Source organism: Microcaecilia unicolor, chromosome 6 (assembly GCF_901765095.1).
Source record: "Microcaecilia unicolor chromosome 6, aMicUni1.1, whole genome shotgun sequence".
Lineage (NCBI taxonomy): Eukaryota > Metazoa > Chordata > Amphibia > Gymnophiona > Siphonopidae > Microcaecilia > Microcaecilia unicolor.
In genome coordinates this window covers 31,397,991-31,411,470 of record NC_044036.1, presented here as the reverse complement: position 1 = coordinate 31,411,470, position 13,480 = coordinate 31,397,991, and the positions used below count along the sequence as shown (strand labels likewise).

The 13,480-nt window shown below is 45.4% G+C and overlaps 1 protein-coding gene across 1 annotated transcript in view; it reads left to right on the top strand.

Moving 5' to 3' along the window:
• Positions 1–13,480, top strand: part of USP24 (ubiquitin specific peptidase 24) — a 357,333-nt gene that overhangs the window by 289,024 nt on the left and 54,829 nt on the right. Inside the window, 7 exon segments of the mRNA XM_030207144.1 lie at positions 405–546; positions 1,472–1,622; positions 2,868–2,963; positions 6,616–6,719; positions 9,832–9,945; positions 10,400–10,496; positions 11,458–11,574. Coding sequence (XP_030063004.1) covers positions 405–546; positions 1,472–1,622; positions 2,868–2,963; positions 6,616–6,719; positions 9,832–9,945; positions 10,400–10,496; positions 11,458–11,574 — 821 coding nt within the window.

Below are 13,480 nucleotides of genomic sequence, written 5' to 3'. Positions count from 1 at the left end.
TCTTGGTGAAGCGCAGACTTGGAACAGCTGTGCACTGTAGGAGGTTCTGTGCCCCCCCCAAAATCCTTGATGTAGGTCCGTCCTTGTTCTATTTATATTTGTGCTTGGCACTGATATAAGGTTTGCTACTCCATTCACCGTCTTGGTTTTTCTATGGTATATTCTTGTGGTCAAAGTGGAATTTTCCCTGTTCTTTTATTTCAAACACTGGAGAAAAGCAGAGTGACAGAGGGAACTGTTCGATGCTTTGAGCAGTATGTGTGGTCCTACAACTTTAAATACACACCTAGGTTGTTTTTTATCTTGTGTTGTCATTGTGCATTTAACACCAGGTACAAGCTTAGTAGGGATCCAGATTGAGATGGTTATCTAAAGATGGTATTTTCAATTTCATTCTCTTCAAGCCAACCCCTATCCTGATATGCGTCGGCGGTACTGGAATGCATACATGCTTTTCTACCAGAGAGTGTCGGACCAGAATTCTCCGGTTCTTCCAAAGAAAAGCCGAGTCAGTGTTGTGCGGCAAGAAGCAGAGGATCTCACCCTGTGAGTATGTTTCCCCAGCAGCATAGTGCCGTTGAAGTCTGCTGTAGATGCCAGCTGTGATCTTTTGTACATGTAATACCACCACTTTCTGAGATCAAGAAACCATCTCTGCCCCAGATCTGGTATTCTGTAACAGAATCTGGGCACCCAGATGCCTTCAGAGAATTGGCACCTAACTTTTAGCACACTTTCTAGAATTGTCCCTTAATCACTTACAGTGGAAGTTCTTTTAAAGTAGAACAGTGCCACCACCCACTGGATTCATATAGCACTCTAGAAATAATGATTAATAATCAACTTATGCATCCAGCTTTTCATACATAAGCACACAACTATGGAACGCATTACCAAAAGCCGTGAAAACAACGTATGACCACCTAAACTTCTGGAAATCACTAAAAACTAACCTGTTCGAAAAGGCATACCCTACCGACCCAACTTAAATGCCTGAACCCTGCAACACAACGAAACCAAAGCTCGTAATGGATATAAAATAACTCTTCCTCTCCACGATTCCCTAATGTGTCTGTTACACATGAACCTTATTCTACCACAATATCACTTTGTATTTGTTCATGCCGGAATGGACGAACGCCTTTTTTTTTGTTATATTTGTACCCCGCGCTTTCCCACTCATGGCAGGCTCAATGCGGCTTACATGGGGCAATGGAGGGTTGTGACTTGCCCAGAGTCACAAGGAGCTGCCTGTGCCTGAAGTGGGAATTGAAAACAGTACTATGTAAGCCTTTACATTTGCATAATGTAATAAATAAATAAATCTTCCATCACTGCCCCTTGTACTGATTAGAACATGACAGACTTACATAGATGCTCACAAGGTGGCTGTCTAACTTGTGGTCCTTTATTGGAGCCCCTCTGAAATTTTCTGCACCATTTTATGTAATTAAGTTTTCTTTATCCTCAGGTCTGCTCCTTCATCACCAGAAATTTCACCTCAGTCATCTCCCCGACCACACAGACCTAACAATGACCGGCTGTCTATTCTTACCAAGCTGGTCAGGAAAGGGGAAAAGAAGGGACTCTTTGTGGAGAAAATGCCTCTCAGAATATCTCAGGTACACCATAAATTGTGTGCCGTAAGAAGGAAAACTGGTGCAGGTTCATCCTGGTCAGAATGTTTGGAAGAGGGTCTTGAATTACAATGGAAAGCGTTTAGTATTCTTCTGGTTTGGGATACAGTATGTTGGATTTCCTTGAGTCGTGTTCTCTTGTACCTGTTGTTGCAATATCACTGTTCATTTGCACTTCAGTGCTGTTTATGCTTGATTCCCTAACAGGACACTTGTGTGAGAAGCCCAAAAAGGGGCCTAAGGGAACATAGGCTGCTATGTGCCTTTACAAAGTAGTCACCCAAAGTCAGCCCCTATAGAATGCAAATGTCGTACGCATTTCCTTCTGCCCTGAAGCAGATGCAAATGTGTGCATGTACACGTGCACTTTCTAATACATGCATGTACATTGCAACACCACCTGTGCACCACCTAGGAAGCAAAGGAGAAAGGGGGGTCCACTCCTTCCACAGTAACGCAAGCAAACCAACCACAGGGTGGAAGAAAACAAGTCCAAGTGACCAGCCAGAACACAGAAGTAAGAGCTCCAAACAAAGTTTATTGGGACCCTACACGGTCCGTGTTTCGGCAACAGCCTTCTTTAGGGGTCAATAAATCCTCTGCTGGACGTCAAGTCAACTGTAAGTGCTAGGAAAGCACAAGTATAATAATGTTAAATCCGCCAAAAGGGGACACAGCCAAGTAAAGCTTCCCAAAGTTTTGCTTTGAAAAGCTTTACTTGGCTGTGTCCCCTTTTGGCGGATTCAACATTATTATACTTGTGCTTTCCTAGCACTTACAGTTGACTTGACGTCCAGCAGAGGATTTATTGACCCCTAAAGAAGGCTGTTGCTGAAACACAGACCGTGTAGGGTCCCAATAAACTTTGTTTGGAGCTCTTACTTCTGTGTTCTGGCTGGTCACTTGGACTTGTTTTCTTCCACCCTGTGGTTGGTTCCCCACCTAGGAAGACCAGCATGCAGATAGCGTAGAAGTAGGTGCACACCTTCCACCACATATATGGGTGTGTAATTTTATAAAAACCCTTTCCACTTGTAAAATAGGCTTTACATACAGAAATAGATTTATAAAATGCCCCGGAACAACATCGTTTTCTCACTTCTGCTTTGCCTATGATGTCATTGAATATCAGATTCTGAAATTACTTTATCCTAAACAGATGTAATCATGTCCCTCTACTGAAATTCATATGCCTTCTGTTTTTTCTTTTCTGCTGGTGTGGTGGTTTAGATGGTGAGAGATGAAAACTTGACGTTCATGAAGAACAGAGATGTGTACAATAGTGACTATTTCAGCTTTGTTCTGTCATTGGCTTCAGTGAATGCTGTAAGTAACTTTCATTCTCATCTGAATTCGGAGGTAGGAATTTCGAGAAAGTCATCTTCCAGTACACAACTTTTGACTGTGCAAGAATCTGGTTCCAGTGAAGGATTATCCTCTTCCAATAGAATAATCCCTTGGTGACACCCAAAATTTTGTAAAACAGCAGTGTCTGCTGCCTGTGGCAAATTCGACTGCATGCTTAGAAGCCCTTTTTCTGAGCCACATGGGCCTTTTATTCCTGAACAGTTTCTGTTTGAGGTGACAGGGAGCAAGCAAATGTTTCCTGTACCACTTTTTTCCCCTCTAGACATACCCCTGACAACCAGAATCATGAATAGAAGGGAGAAAGAGGGCCCATCAGCTTGATATTCGTGTTTTCTAGACCAGAATAAATGGCCCCAATCATAGAGCATCCCTTACTTGTAGTAAGGGCTGTTCTGCTTGTAGAAATGAACTAAATGGAGCTTATATGCTGCGATTACTCCAGGGATGATTCTGCACAACTGTGCAATGCAGAATTCTGTACTTGCCTTGCTGAATTCAAGACAGGGCCAGGTGGCAGCAACTAGCAGTTGAAAGACAAACATGTTTTAATTTCTTTCACAATCCCTTACACGGTTAGACACTCCCCCCCCCCCCCCCCCCCCCCCCCCCCCCCAGGCTGATCACGTGACAAGAGGTGAGCAGTTGGACATAGGGAGAGAGAACAGGGGACCAGAAAGAGGAAAGAGAGCTGGCAGGGAGCAAAATAGGGGGGGGGGGAGAGAGAACTGGTGATTTTGACTCTGGAAAAGAAGCAAAGAAAGCTGGGGGGAGGGTGAATCTGGGGAGGGTGGGGTAGGAGATGAAACTGACGGAGAGGTTCAAGGCAAGTTGGGCCAGGCCTGGGCTGAAAGAGTTCCCCCTGCCGCCCAATTTCATCTTGCCCTTCCCAAAACTGACTGTTAGGGCAGTGGTCAATAGCTCCATTGGGAGACAGTACAAATGTAAGTGACATTCAGGAGCCCTCTTTTCCTCTCAAAGAACTATATACTACCTCTTCAATGTCCCAACATCCAACCATAGAAAGTCAGGAACCCAGGCATATAACCGACATCTCCTGCTTGGCAGTGTCTCTACTCATTAATCCAGCCCACCTGTTATGTGTTTGTCACGTTAGATACAGAAATCTGCCTCCTTACCAGTCTGATGCAGTGGCTCTTGACACCTTATTCACTCAGGTTTTTGGTATAACTACAGTAAATGTGCATAGTATGGATTTGCATGCATTACCTCCATTGTATATGAGTTATCTCTTGCACACTCCTTTGTGGATAATTTAAAAACATGAGTAGCTGTAAAGGGAGATGTTAAGTGGGAACAGCCCCCGCTCCTTTCCTTCTCCGCTGCATTACCCCCCTTTCCTTGACCCAAAAGAGCTCCCACGTCCTCCCTCTTCTCCCCTCCAAACAGAAGAGGCCATCCCATCCCAGACCCACCTGTAGATTTTCCCTCCCCCCCCCCCCCCCCCCCCCCCCCCCCCCCAAATCTGACCTACCACCCTGGCAGTCTAGTGACAAATTGAGGCAAGAGAGATCCCCAGTTGCTCCTGCCCATGCGTCTCCATGTCAAAATAGCTGCCACAATTTCCAGCGTCAGTCTCACGAGACTGCTGCTGGAGGTCACGGCTGCTGTTTTGGAATTGGAGCCAGCACATGTAGGAGTGACTAGCCATTAGACCACCAGGGTGGTAAGGTTAGATCCTTGGGGGGGGGGGGGGGGGGTATGGCTGGGTCCAGGAAGTGGCTTCTGTTCAGGATGTGGAGGGAAGAAGGAAATGAGAGACACAGCACAAAACGTTCAACCGAAAATGCAGCAGCATTTTCTGTCAAAACTGAAACATGGCTGAATGTAGATTTCAGGCTGGTTTCACTGCTGAAATCAAAATTTGGTCAGCCTCTAGTAACTGGGTGTATCCCACTGGTCTACCCTAGTAGCGCTCTAGAAATGTTAAGTAGTAGTAGTAGTTGTCTAATGTTTTATACTAATGTGTGGTAGATTTTTTTTTAATTAAATACAAGACAAGACTTTACTGTGAAAGTTCATCCGTATTATGAAACTGATGGGATTCTGTGTGTGTAAGAGTGGAATATACATTTTATTAAAGGCAGGGATGAGGAATCTGTTAGTCCAGTTCCAGTATTGACTGGGAGATCAGAAGTTTGTATTAAGCTCAGTGTTGTGGTGTTAATAAGAGGATTTTGCTCACAAAGGTGTATGTGGTGCATCTGGTGTTACACACTTTTCCCCCAGGTGTTAAAAAAAAAAAAAATGTTCAGTTAGGAGATTTGTTATCCTGCTGTGTGTGAGAATCTGCAGCACTGTTAAAAGCCAAAGGGTCCAATCAAGGCTGGCCCAAGGCAAGATGCCATCTGAGGCAGAGCTTGCATTCCCCCCCACTCCCCCGGCGTTTTACCCAGTGTTGCCAGGTGGGCGGTTTTCCGCGACCCGCCGCAGGAAATTTTTGCCCACGGCGGGTCGCGGTTTTTTGGGCTTCTTTTTCTTCTTTTCCGCTGTTTTTCGGGCGTTTCTTTCGGCCGCGGGGGGCGGGGTTAGTAACGTTCTGGGCGGGGCCGGTGACGGGGGAGGCGGTGACGGGGGAGGTGGGGCCGATGACGGCGGGGGCGGGGTGATGACGCGGGGGTGGGGGTGTCAGGGGCGGGGTTTGAGTTTGGGCGGGTTTTAGGCTGGATTGGGTGGGAAAAAAATTTTCCACCTGGCAACCCTGGTTTTACCTCGTCATGGTGACTTTCCAAACCCAGCAGCTACAGCAATTCCCATATGCTGCCCTGCCACCGCCAGCACCCACCTCTTCCCTTTACTGCAGCTCCCTGAGCAAAACAGGAAGTTTCTTCAGGCGGCCGCAGTGAAGGAAAGGAAGTGGGTGCTGGCAGGGCAGCATATGGGAATCACTGCCGGGTTTGTAAAGTCACCGTGACGAGGTAAAATGCTGTGAAGCCACTCCCCGAGATGTTGCTTCTGAAGAGTGCCACCTGAGACCCCGCCTCAGGTTGCCTAATGGTCGGGCCGCCCTTGGGTCCAATATTCTGCTGGCAGCAGTCAATGTTTTGCTGACACTGCCAGCAGTGTTATGCCCAGAAATTCAGTTCCAGGTCATGTCTGGGCTCTGACATTGAATTTCCAGGTTTATGGAGCCAGCAAACACATAGCCAGTTAAATGTGATATTCAGCACTTAATTGTCTATGGCGAGCTGCATAAAGATAGGACTGACTTTTATGTGGTTCTATTTATGCAGTTACCTTGGTCAGTTAAGTGTGAATATTGGCACTTACTGGCCATGTGCTGACTTCATCCCTGAAATGCCCCCAAAATAGCTGGTTTTGAGTTGGGCACTAAGCAAACATTTTCAGCAGCAGTGTCCGGTTAAGTGCCGTTGAATGACCCGAACAAGTGATTTCGGCCAGGAGCCATTTCTGGCTGGTTAAATCACTTTGAATATTGACCCCCCCCCCCCCCCCTAATTTTTATGGATCTGTAGCTTCACAGCAACACAGCAACCAATTCATTTTTTAACAGTCAAAGTAGAACTATGACATTTCAAGATAAAAGCAGAAAATATTGCCAGAAATCTCAACCCAAGCATTTTTCTTTCAGACCAAGGTAAAACACCCATTTTATTCGTGCATGGCAAAGGTGAGCTTGCAGTTAGCCATCCAGTTCCTCTTTCAGACCTATCTCCGTACAAAGAAAAAACTCAGGTAAGAAGCAACATAATGAAGATGATGGCTGCTGTAACTGAGCAAATTATTAGATCAGTCTGTAAGTGCTGTGGTAATTTTCTTAGGGTTATGTTAAACCTCAAGTAGCAGGAGGATGTGGCCACTACTGCTGTGATGCCCATGAATATGGCAGCCTTCGAAGATTGGATGGAGCATTTCTTCACTCATTGTTATGCTGCAGCTTCGTTATTGGTGTCAAGAAGAGACGCTGTCCAACCAAAGCTTGCAACCTATACCCTTCCTGAAAGAGATGCCTCATCACCAAGGCCGAGAGGGGGTTCAGTGTTCAGGGTGGCTGCACTGATATCCATTTCCAGTGCTTCAGGAGAGGAAGATTCACCGAGGCACCAGGAAACCTCAATGCCATATGAAGCCTGACCCTGCAGTCAGTAGTGCAAGAGAAGTGAAACTCGGATTTCACCTACTGATTTCTTCTCTGAGCCTGAGTCAGAGTACTTCTGGGTTTCTGATGAACCAGAGAGCTTCCCGGAGAGGTCCATTTGTGTTCCTTTAGATCTTTCCTCACTGCATAAGAAATGTAAACCGCCCCCCCCCCTCCCCCCACTAGAGGAACATTTTCATTGATTTTATATGGAGATGGCTCAAGCCATCACATTTCAATTAGAGATAGAGGAGGAGCCCAGGACAGAAACATTTGATATCCTCTAATTCCTCTCCCCCCGCAAAGCTGTGACAGTGCTTGTTCACAGAAGTTTAAAGGATTACAAATGAGAATGTGGGAGATCTCCCTCTCTGTATCTCCTATTAATAAGAAGGTTTACTCTACAGAGTCTAAAAGGCTTCGGAATTTGAAAAGTGCCAACTTCTTTACCATTTCATGGTAAACATAGTAAGCATAGTAGATGATGGCAGAAAAAGACCTGCACGGTCCATCCAGTCTGCCCAAGAAGATAAATTCATATGTGCTACTTTTTTATTTGTACTGTCCTCTTCAGTGCACAGACCGTATAAGTCTGGCCAGCCCTATCCCTGCCTCCCAACCACCAGCTCTGGCACAGACCCTATAAGTCTGCCCAGCACTATCCCCGCCTCCCAACTACCAGTCCCGCCTCCCACCACCAGCTCTGGCACAGACCGTATAAGTCTGCCCAGCACTATCCCCGCCGCCCAACCACCAGCCCCGGCACAGACCGTATAAGTCTGCCCAGCACTAGTCCCGCCTCCCAACCACCAGCCCTAGCACAGACCGTATAAGTCTGCCCAGCACTCTCCCCGCCTCCCAACCAGCTCTGGCACAGACCCTATAAGTCTGCCCAGCACTATCCCCGCCTCCCACCACCAGCTCTGGCACAGACCTTATAAGTCTGCCCAGCACTATCCCTGCCTCCCACCACCGGCTCTGGCATAGACCGTATAAGTTTGCCCAGCACTATCCCAGCCACCAGCCCCGGCACAGACTGTATAAGTCTGCCCAGCACTAGTCCCGCCTCCCAACCACCAGCCCTAGCACAGACCGTATAAGTCTGCCCAGCACTAGCCCCGCCTCCCAACCACCAGCTCTGCCACCCATTCTAGGCTAAGCTGAGGATCCCTTCCTTCTGCACAGGATTCCTTTATGTAGTCGAATCTGCTCTCAAAAGAACCAAGTGTTGCAAGGCTTACTTCCTCAGTGCCCCCTGGGAAGCTCAGGGGGGAGAGACCATTTTCAGAATAATATGCGCTCACCCTGCATGCTATTCTTCATAGGCATGTACTTGTGGAACATTGCATACAGTGTTGTGGAGTTTGTGGACACTTTTCCTAGAGACAAGGCCAAGGAGTTCTCGCTAGTAGCCAAAGGGAAGGAATATGGAAAATATAGTCTTTGCATTGTATATTTTTGAAACAGTATTGAGAGCTGCTGCCATGGGGATTGGCACCCGCAAACTGTACTGACTACAGGCCTCAGACCTAAGACAAGATACATAGAGAAAGACCTAAGACACTGATGTGTTGTGTCGTGGAAAGAATTTCTTTGGAGATAAGGCGCAAGAAGCTGCTGCACTCATCACACAACATAGTGACACCCTTGAAACACTCTCCAGGCCCACTTCCTACCCAGCCTCCCTTTCCAGGAGGTATCAGAGCATAGGGCAGTGGAGATCCTATTACTCTCATTGGCATAGGTATTCTCCACCCTCTTGCTCCTCTCAATCTAGACAAGGATCTCGCTCTCATCTGAGACAGCAGAGGGCCCAAAAGTCCCAACCTTTGTTGTAGCTAAAACTAGGGACAGGGTTTTTGATTGCCTATACGAGAACATAGCTTCAATCTCTGTCTATTCCAAATGAGATTCTCTTCCCCCCCCCCCCCCCCCTTGCAAGTGGACCCAAGGTGAGTAAGAAGGAAATGACCGCCCTAATCCCTAATTGGGGCCGGGAGGCATCCTGCTGCTGCGAACCTGAAACAGGTGCCTTTTTATAACCTCAGACAAGGTGGGTCCTCAAAATAATTTGCATAGGATGCTGTCTTCAGTTAGTAGAGTGGCCTTCAGATTGTCCACCGAGAGCATAAAGATTGAGTTCTAAGGTGATAAAAGTTCCTTTTGAGCCACTACCTGCCATTTGAAGTACCTGACATGGAAAGTCTTATTTTTCATGGTGGTTACTTCTCACAAGGTTAATGAGCACCAGGTCCTTATTTTTCATGGTGGTTACTTCTTCTCACAAGGTTAATGAGCACCAGGCCCTAATGATTGATCCACTTTACATTAAGTTTTTTATTGTTGTTGTTTTGGTTTTATTGGGGGTTTTTTTAATAGAATGGTTCTGGACACCCATCCAAAGTTCCTTCCCAAATATGTGTTGGGGTTCCATTTTAACCGGTCAATAATCCTTCCAATCTGCGGTAAGCGCGTACTAGCTTAGTGAAAAGACTCCTTCATATCCTCAAACCATGTGCCCTGTGCCATTTCCGTTCAACAGGTAAGAAGCAGGATTTAAAGGCAAAGGGCACGGTAGCCTAAAAGCAAGCAAAGATAAAATCTGCTTATTTTTCTTTTGCACTTACTGATATGAATGTACTACATGGTCAGAAAGTACCGGTACATGACTGTGAGGTCTCTGACCTTGTTCATTGTGCTTTATTGCAGGGTAGATACAGAAGAATGGATTGCTACCATTGAAGCTTTGGTTTCTAAAAGTTACGAAGCTTGTCAGTGGCTGCTGGAGTATCTGGTCAGCTCAGAGGGACGTGAACTTGTGAAGTTAGTACCACATCCCTTTTCCAGTTTAGTTCTAGCTGCGCCTGTATTTGTTTTGTGTGGCCCATATCTAGGACGCTCCCCAGTTTCACTGCATAAGGTCATGTTTTCCTTCCACTGTTTTGCTCCCGCACGACACCAGTTTGGCATAGTCCATCACTATCCATCCCAACAACCACAAGTCAGGTGGCCCAGGGAGGCAGCCTTGGCTCGCAACTGCTCACAAAAGGAAGACAGTAAAGTCACTTTTCACTGAACCATTGTTGTTCCTTTTTTTATCCCTGCCAGTTCACTTTAAAAGTCATAAGAGTCACTGACTTCTCATTTGTACTTATTTTGACTTTATCAGATGGCTATTAACTCAGCTGCATTGTGAACAGATACAGCTCAAGTTTGCATAGGGATGAGCACAAGGCTGTAAGTTACCATCATCCTCTTTTGTTTGTTTGTTTTCCAGGATTTTTTTGTTGGAGTGCTGTGTAAGGGAAGTGCGCATGGCAGTTGCCACAATTCTTGAAAAAACTTTAGACAGTGCCTTGTTTTATCAGGACAAGGTCAGTATATCTTTTTTACACCCAACAAACACACATCCTCTAATTTCATCCAACAGGACTTTACCTTAGCTTGCCAATGGACAGATCCCAGTGTAGCTTAAGTGTAGTGCCTTGGTTAAGAATGCTGTTCTCTCTCCTTAGGCCTTTGTTAGGTCATCCCATGAGTCCTACACCCTGCAGGCCTTTCCCTGATAGGGTTCACTAGGGTCAGATGCCAGCTTAAATCATCATTCCCAGTATTATGGAGAAGAATGCTGCTTTACTTGGGTGCAAGGCACTGTACTCTACAGCCAGACATATACACATTCAGCCAAGGCCAACAATTGAATGGATCTGTTCACGGGCTCCTGTAAAATAAAACGTTAAAGAACTCCAATCAGACTCAACTAAATCCAGTGTTTGTGATAGAAGTGTGTTTCTTTCACATAAAAGTGGCTCTTGCCTTGTGTCCTGATGCAGCAGCGGTTGCAGTTGAAACAGTAGGGGATGGATCTGTAGCAAAAGGAGGTTTGATGCACTTGGTAAATACACATAACCTCTTTCAGGCCCATCACTAAAGACGATCTACCTATTCTGACCTAGATTTCCCTTTCCATAACCATTGATTACTGCTTGGCCTGCAGGTTCTGTGTCAAGAAATGATCGAACAGTGAGATAAACTTAAATGTTTTTCACAGCTTTGAACAATGATTCTCTTTCCACCAGCATTGTTTAAAATGTTTCCCTAAAAGAAACAAACATTAAGGTCAAGACAGTGTGTCAGGTTTAGAGTAAAATGCCACAAATTCTGTGAGCAAAGTCAGCAGAAGGAGTGGAGTAAAGTCATCTGTGGTGATCAGTAAAGCTCCTACAGCATTAGCCCCATATCTGAAGTGATACATTCTTTTGGATTCGAAGTGCATGCCATTGGCTAATAATTTGTAACAGATTTTTTTCTGACTTGGTGTTTGCTTTGTTATAGATAAAAAGTCTTCACCAGTTTGTGGACATGCTGCTTGGCCTATTGGACAAAGATGTCCCAGAGAACTGTAAAAACTGTGCTCAATACTTTTGCCTCTTCTATAATTTTGTACAAAAGGTAAATATTTTTATTGCATTTGTACCCCGCGCTTTCCCACTCATAGCAGGCTCAATGTGGCTTACATATTATATACAGGTACTTATTTGTACCTGGGGCAATGGAGGGTTAAGTGACTTACCCAGAGTCACAAGGAGCTGCAGTAGGAATTGAACTCAGTTCCCCAGGATCAAAGTCCACTGCACTAACCACTAGGCTACTCCTCCACTAGCAACATTCCATGTAGAAGCCTGCGCAGCCGTGTTGCTGATCTGCAAGGGCAGGCTTCTACATGGAATGTTGCTAGTGGAATAGCAACATTCCATGTAGAATCTCCAGTAGTAGCAACATTCCATGTAGAATCTCCAGTAGTAGCAACATTCCATGTAGAATGTCAAATAGTAGCAACAAAATCTCAATAGTAGCAACATTCCATCTAGAATTCCAATATTTATTTTATTTTTCTTACATTTGTGCCCCGCACTTTCCCACTCATAGCAGGCTCAGTGCGGCTTACATATTATATACAGGTACTTATTTGTACCTGGGGCAATGGAGGGTTAAGTGACTTGCCCAGAATCACAAGGAGCTGCCTGTGCCTGCAGTGGGAATCGAACCCAGTTCCCCAAGACCAAAGTCCACCACGCTAACCTGTAAGGTCATGTTCTGATTTTGTTAAATTTTACCTTTCTTAGAGATATTGGAAGTGAGGGGGGAGGAAGTCATTGTGGCGACACCTAATGGCTTAATTTAGTGCCCATGTTTGCACTATTCTGGAAGGGGCCTTGATGTATAGCCCCCAGCTGAGGACTATTGCTGCTGCATTGTCCAGGCTCAAAGAGCTAGAAAGGGATATAGAATAGAAGAAAAATCTTTGTCCAGTTGAAAATTAATCTCATGACACCAGAAGAAGGAGAAGGAAACTGCAGGATAAAATAACATCGAGGAAACCCCTTCTTACGTTTATTAATTTACCATCTTCTTGAAGAAATTCTCCTGAGATGGTGTACAGCAGGAATGAATTTGATATAGGCCATATAGAATTAAAACACAGTAAAATAGTCATACAGAGGTAAACATAGTAACATAGTGCCCGATATTCAGCGCTATTTAACTGGCCAGGTAGGGCTCCTGGCTGGTTAAGTAGCCTAAAGCTGGCTAAGTGCTAGCCCAGGCTATGTCGTGCGACATAGCCGGTTAGCGTCAATGTTCATTGGCTTACTGGCTAACTTTAGCAGCCAGATAGACCTGCATAAATAGCAGGAGTATCTTTATCCACTATAACTTATTTATTTATTAGGATTTACCACCCAAAAGAAAAAAGGAAATTCAATGCCAGTCACTGGACATGGCCCAGCATTGAATTTCTGGGTTCGCCACCAACCGCAGGAGACAGCCCGGCTAATTCCCGTGGTCTGAATATCGACCCCATGGTATATGACAGTAGATAAAGACCTGCATGGCCCATCTAGTCTACCCAATAAGGCAGCCAAAGCCACACCTGCAACTCCGTGCAGGTTACACTCTGCCATGATCAAATATTGGCAGTCACACAATCACGGAAGAGTGATTTTACCATTGTAAATAATGAGTATATAATTTGTGGTGTGCTACTTACAGTGGTGGAAATAAGTATTTGATCCCTTGCTGATTTTGTAAGTTTGCCCACTGACAAAGACATGAGCAGCCCATAATTGAAGGGTAGGTTATTGGTAACAGTGAGAGATAGCACATCACAAATTAAATCCGGAAAATCACATTGTGGAAAGTATATGAATTTATTTGCATTCTGCAGAGGGAAATAAGTATTTGATCCCCCACCAACCAGTAAGAGATCTGGCCCCTACAGACCAGGTAGATGCTCCAAATCAACTCGTTACCTGCATGACAGACAGCTGTCGGCAATGGTCACCTGTATGAAAGACAC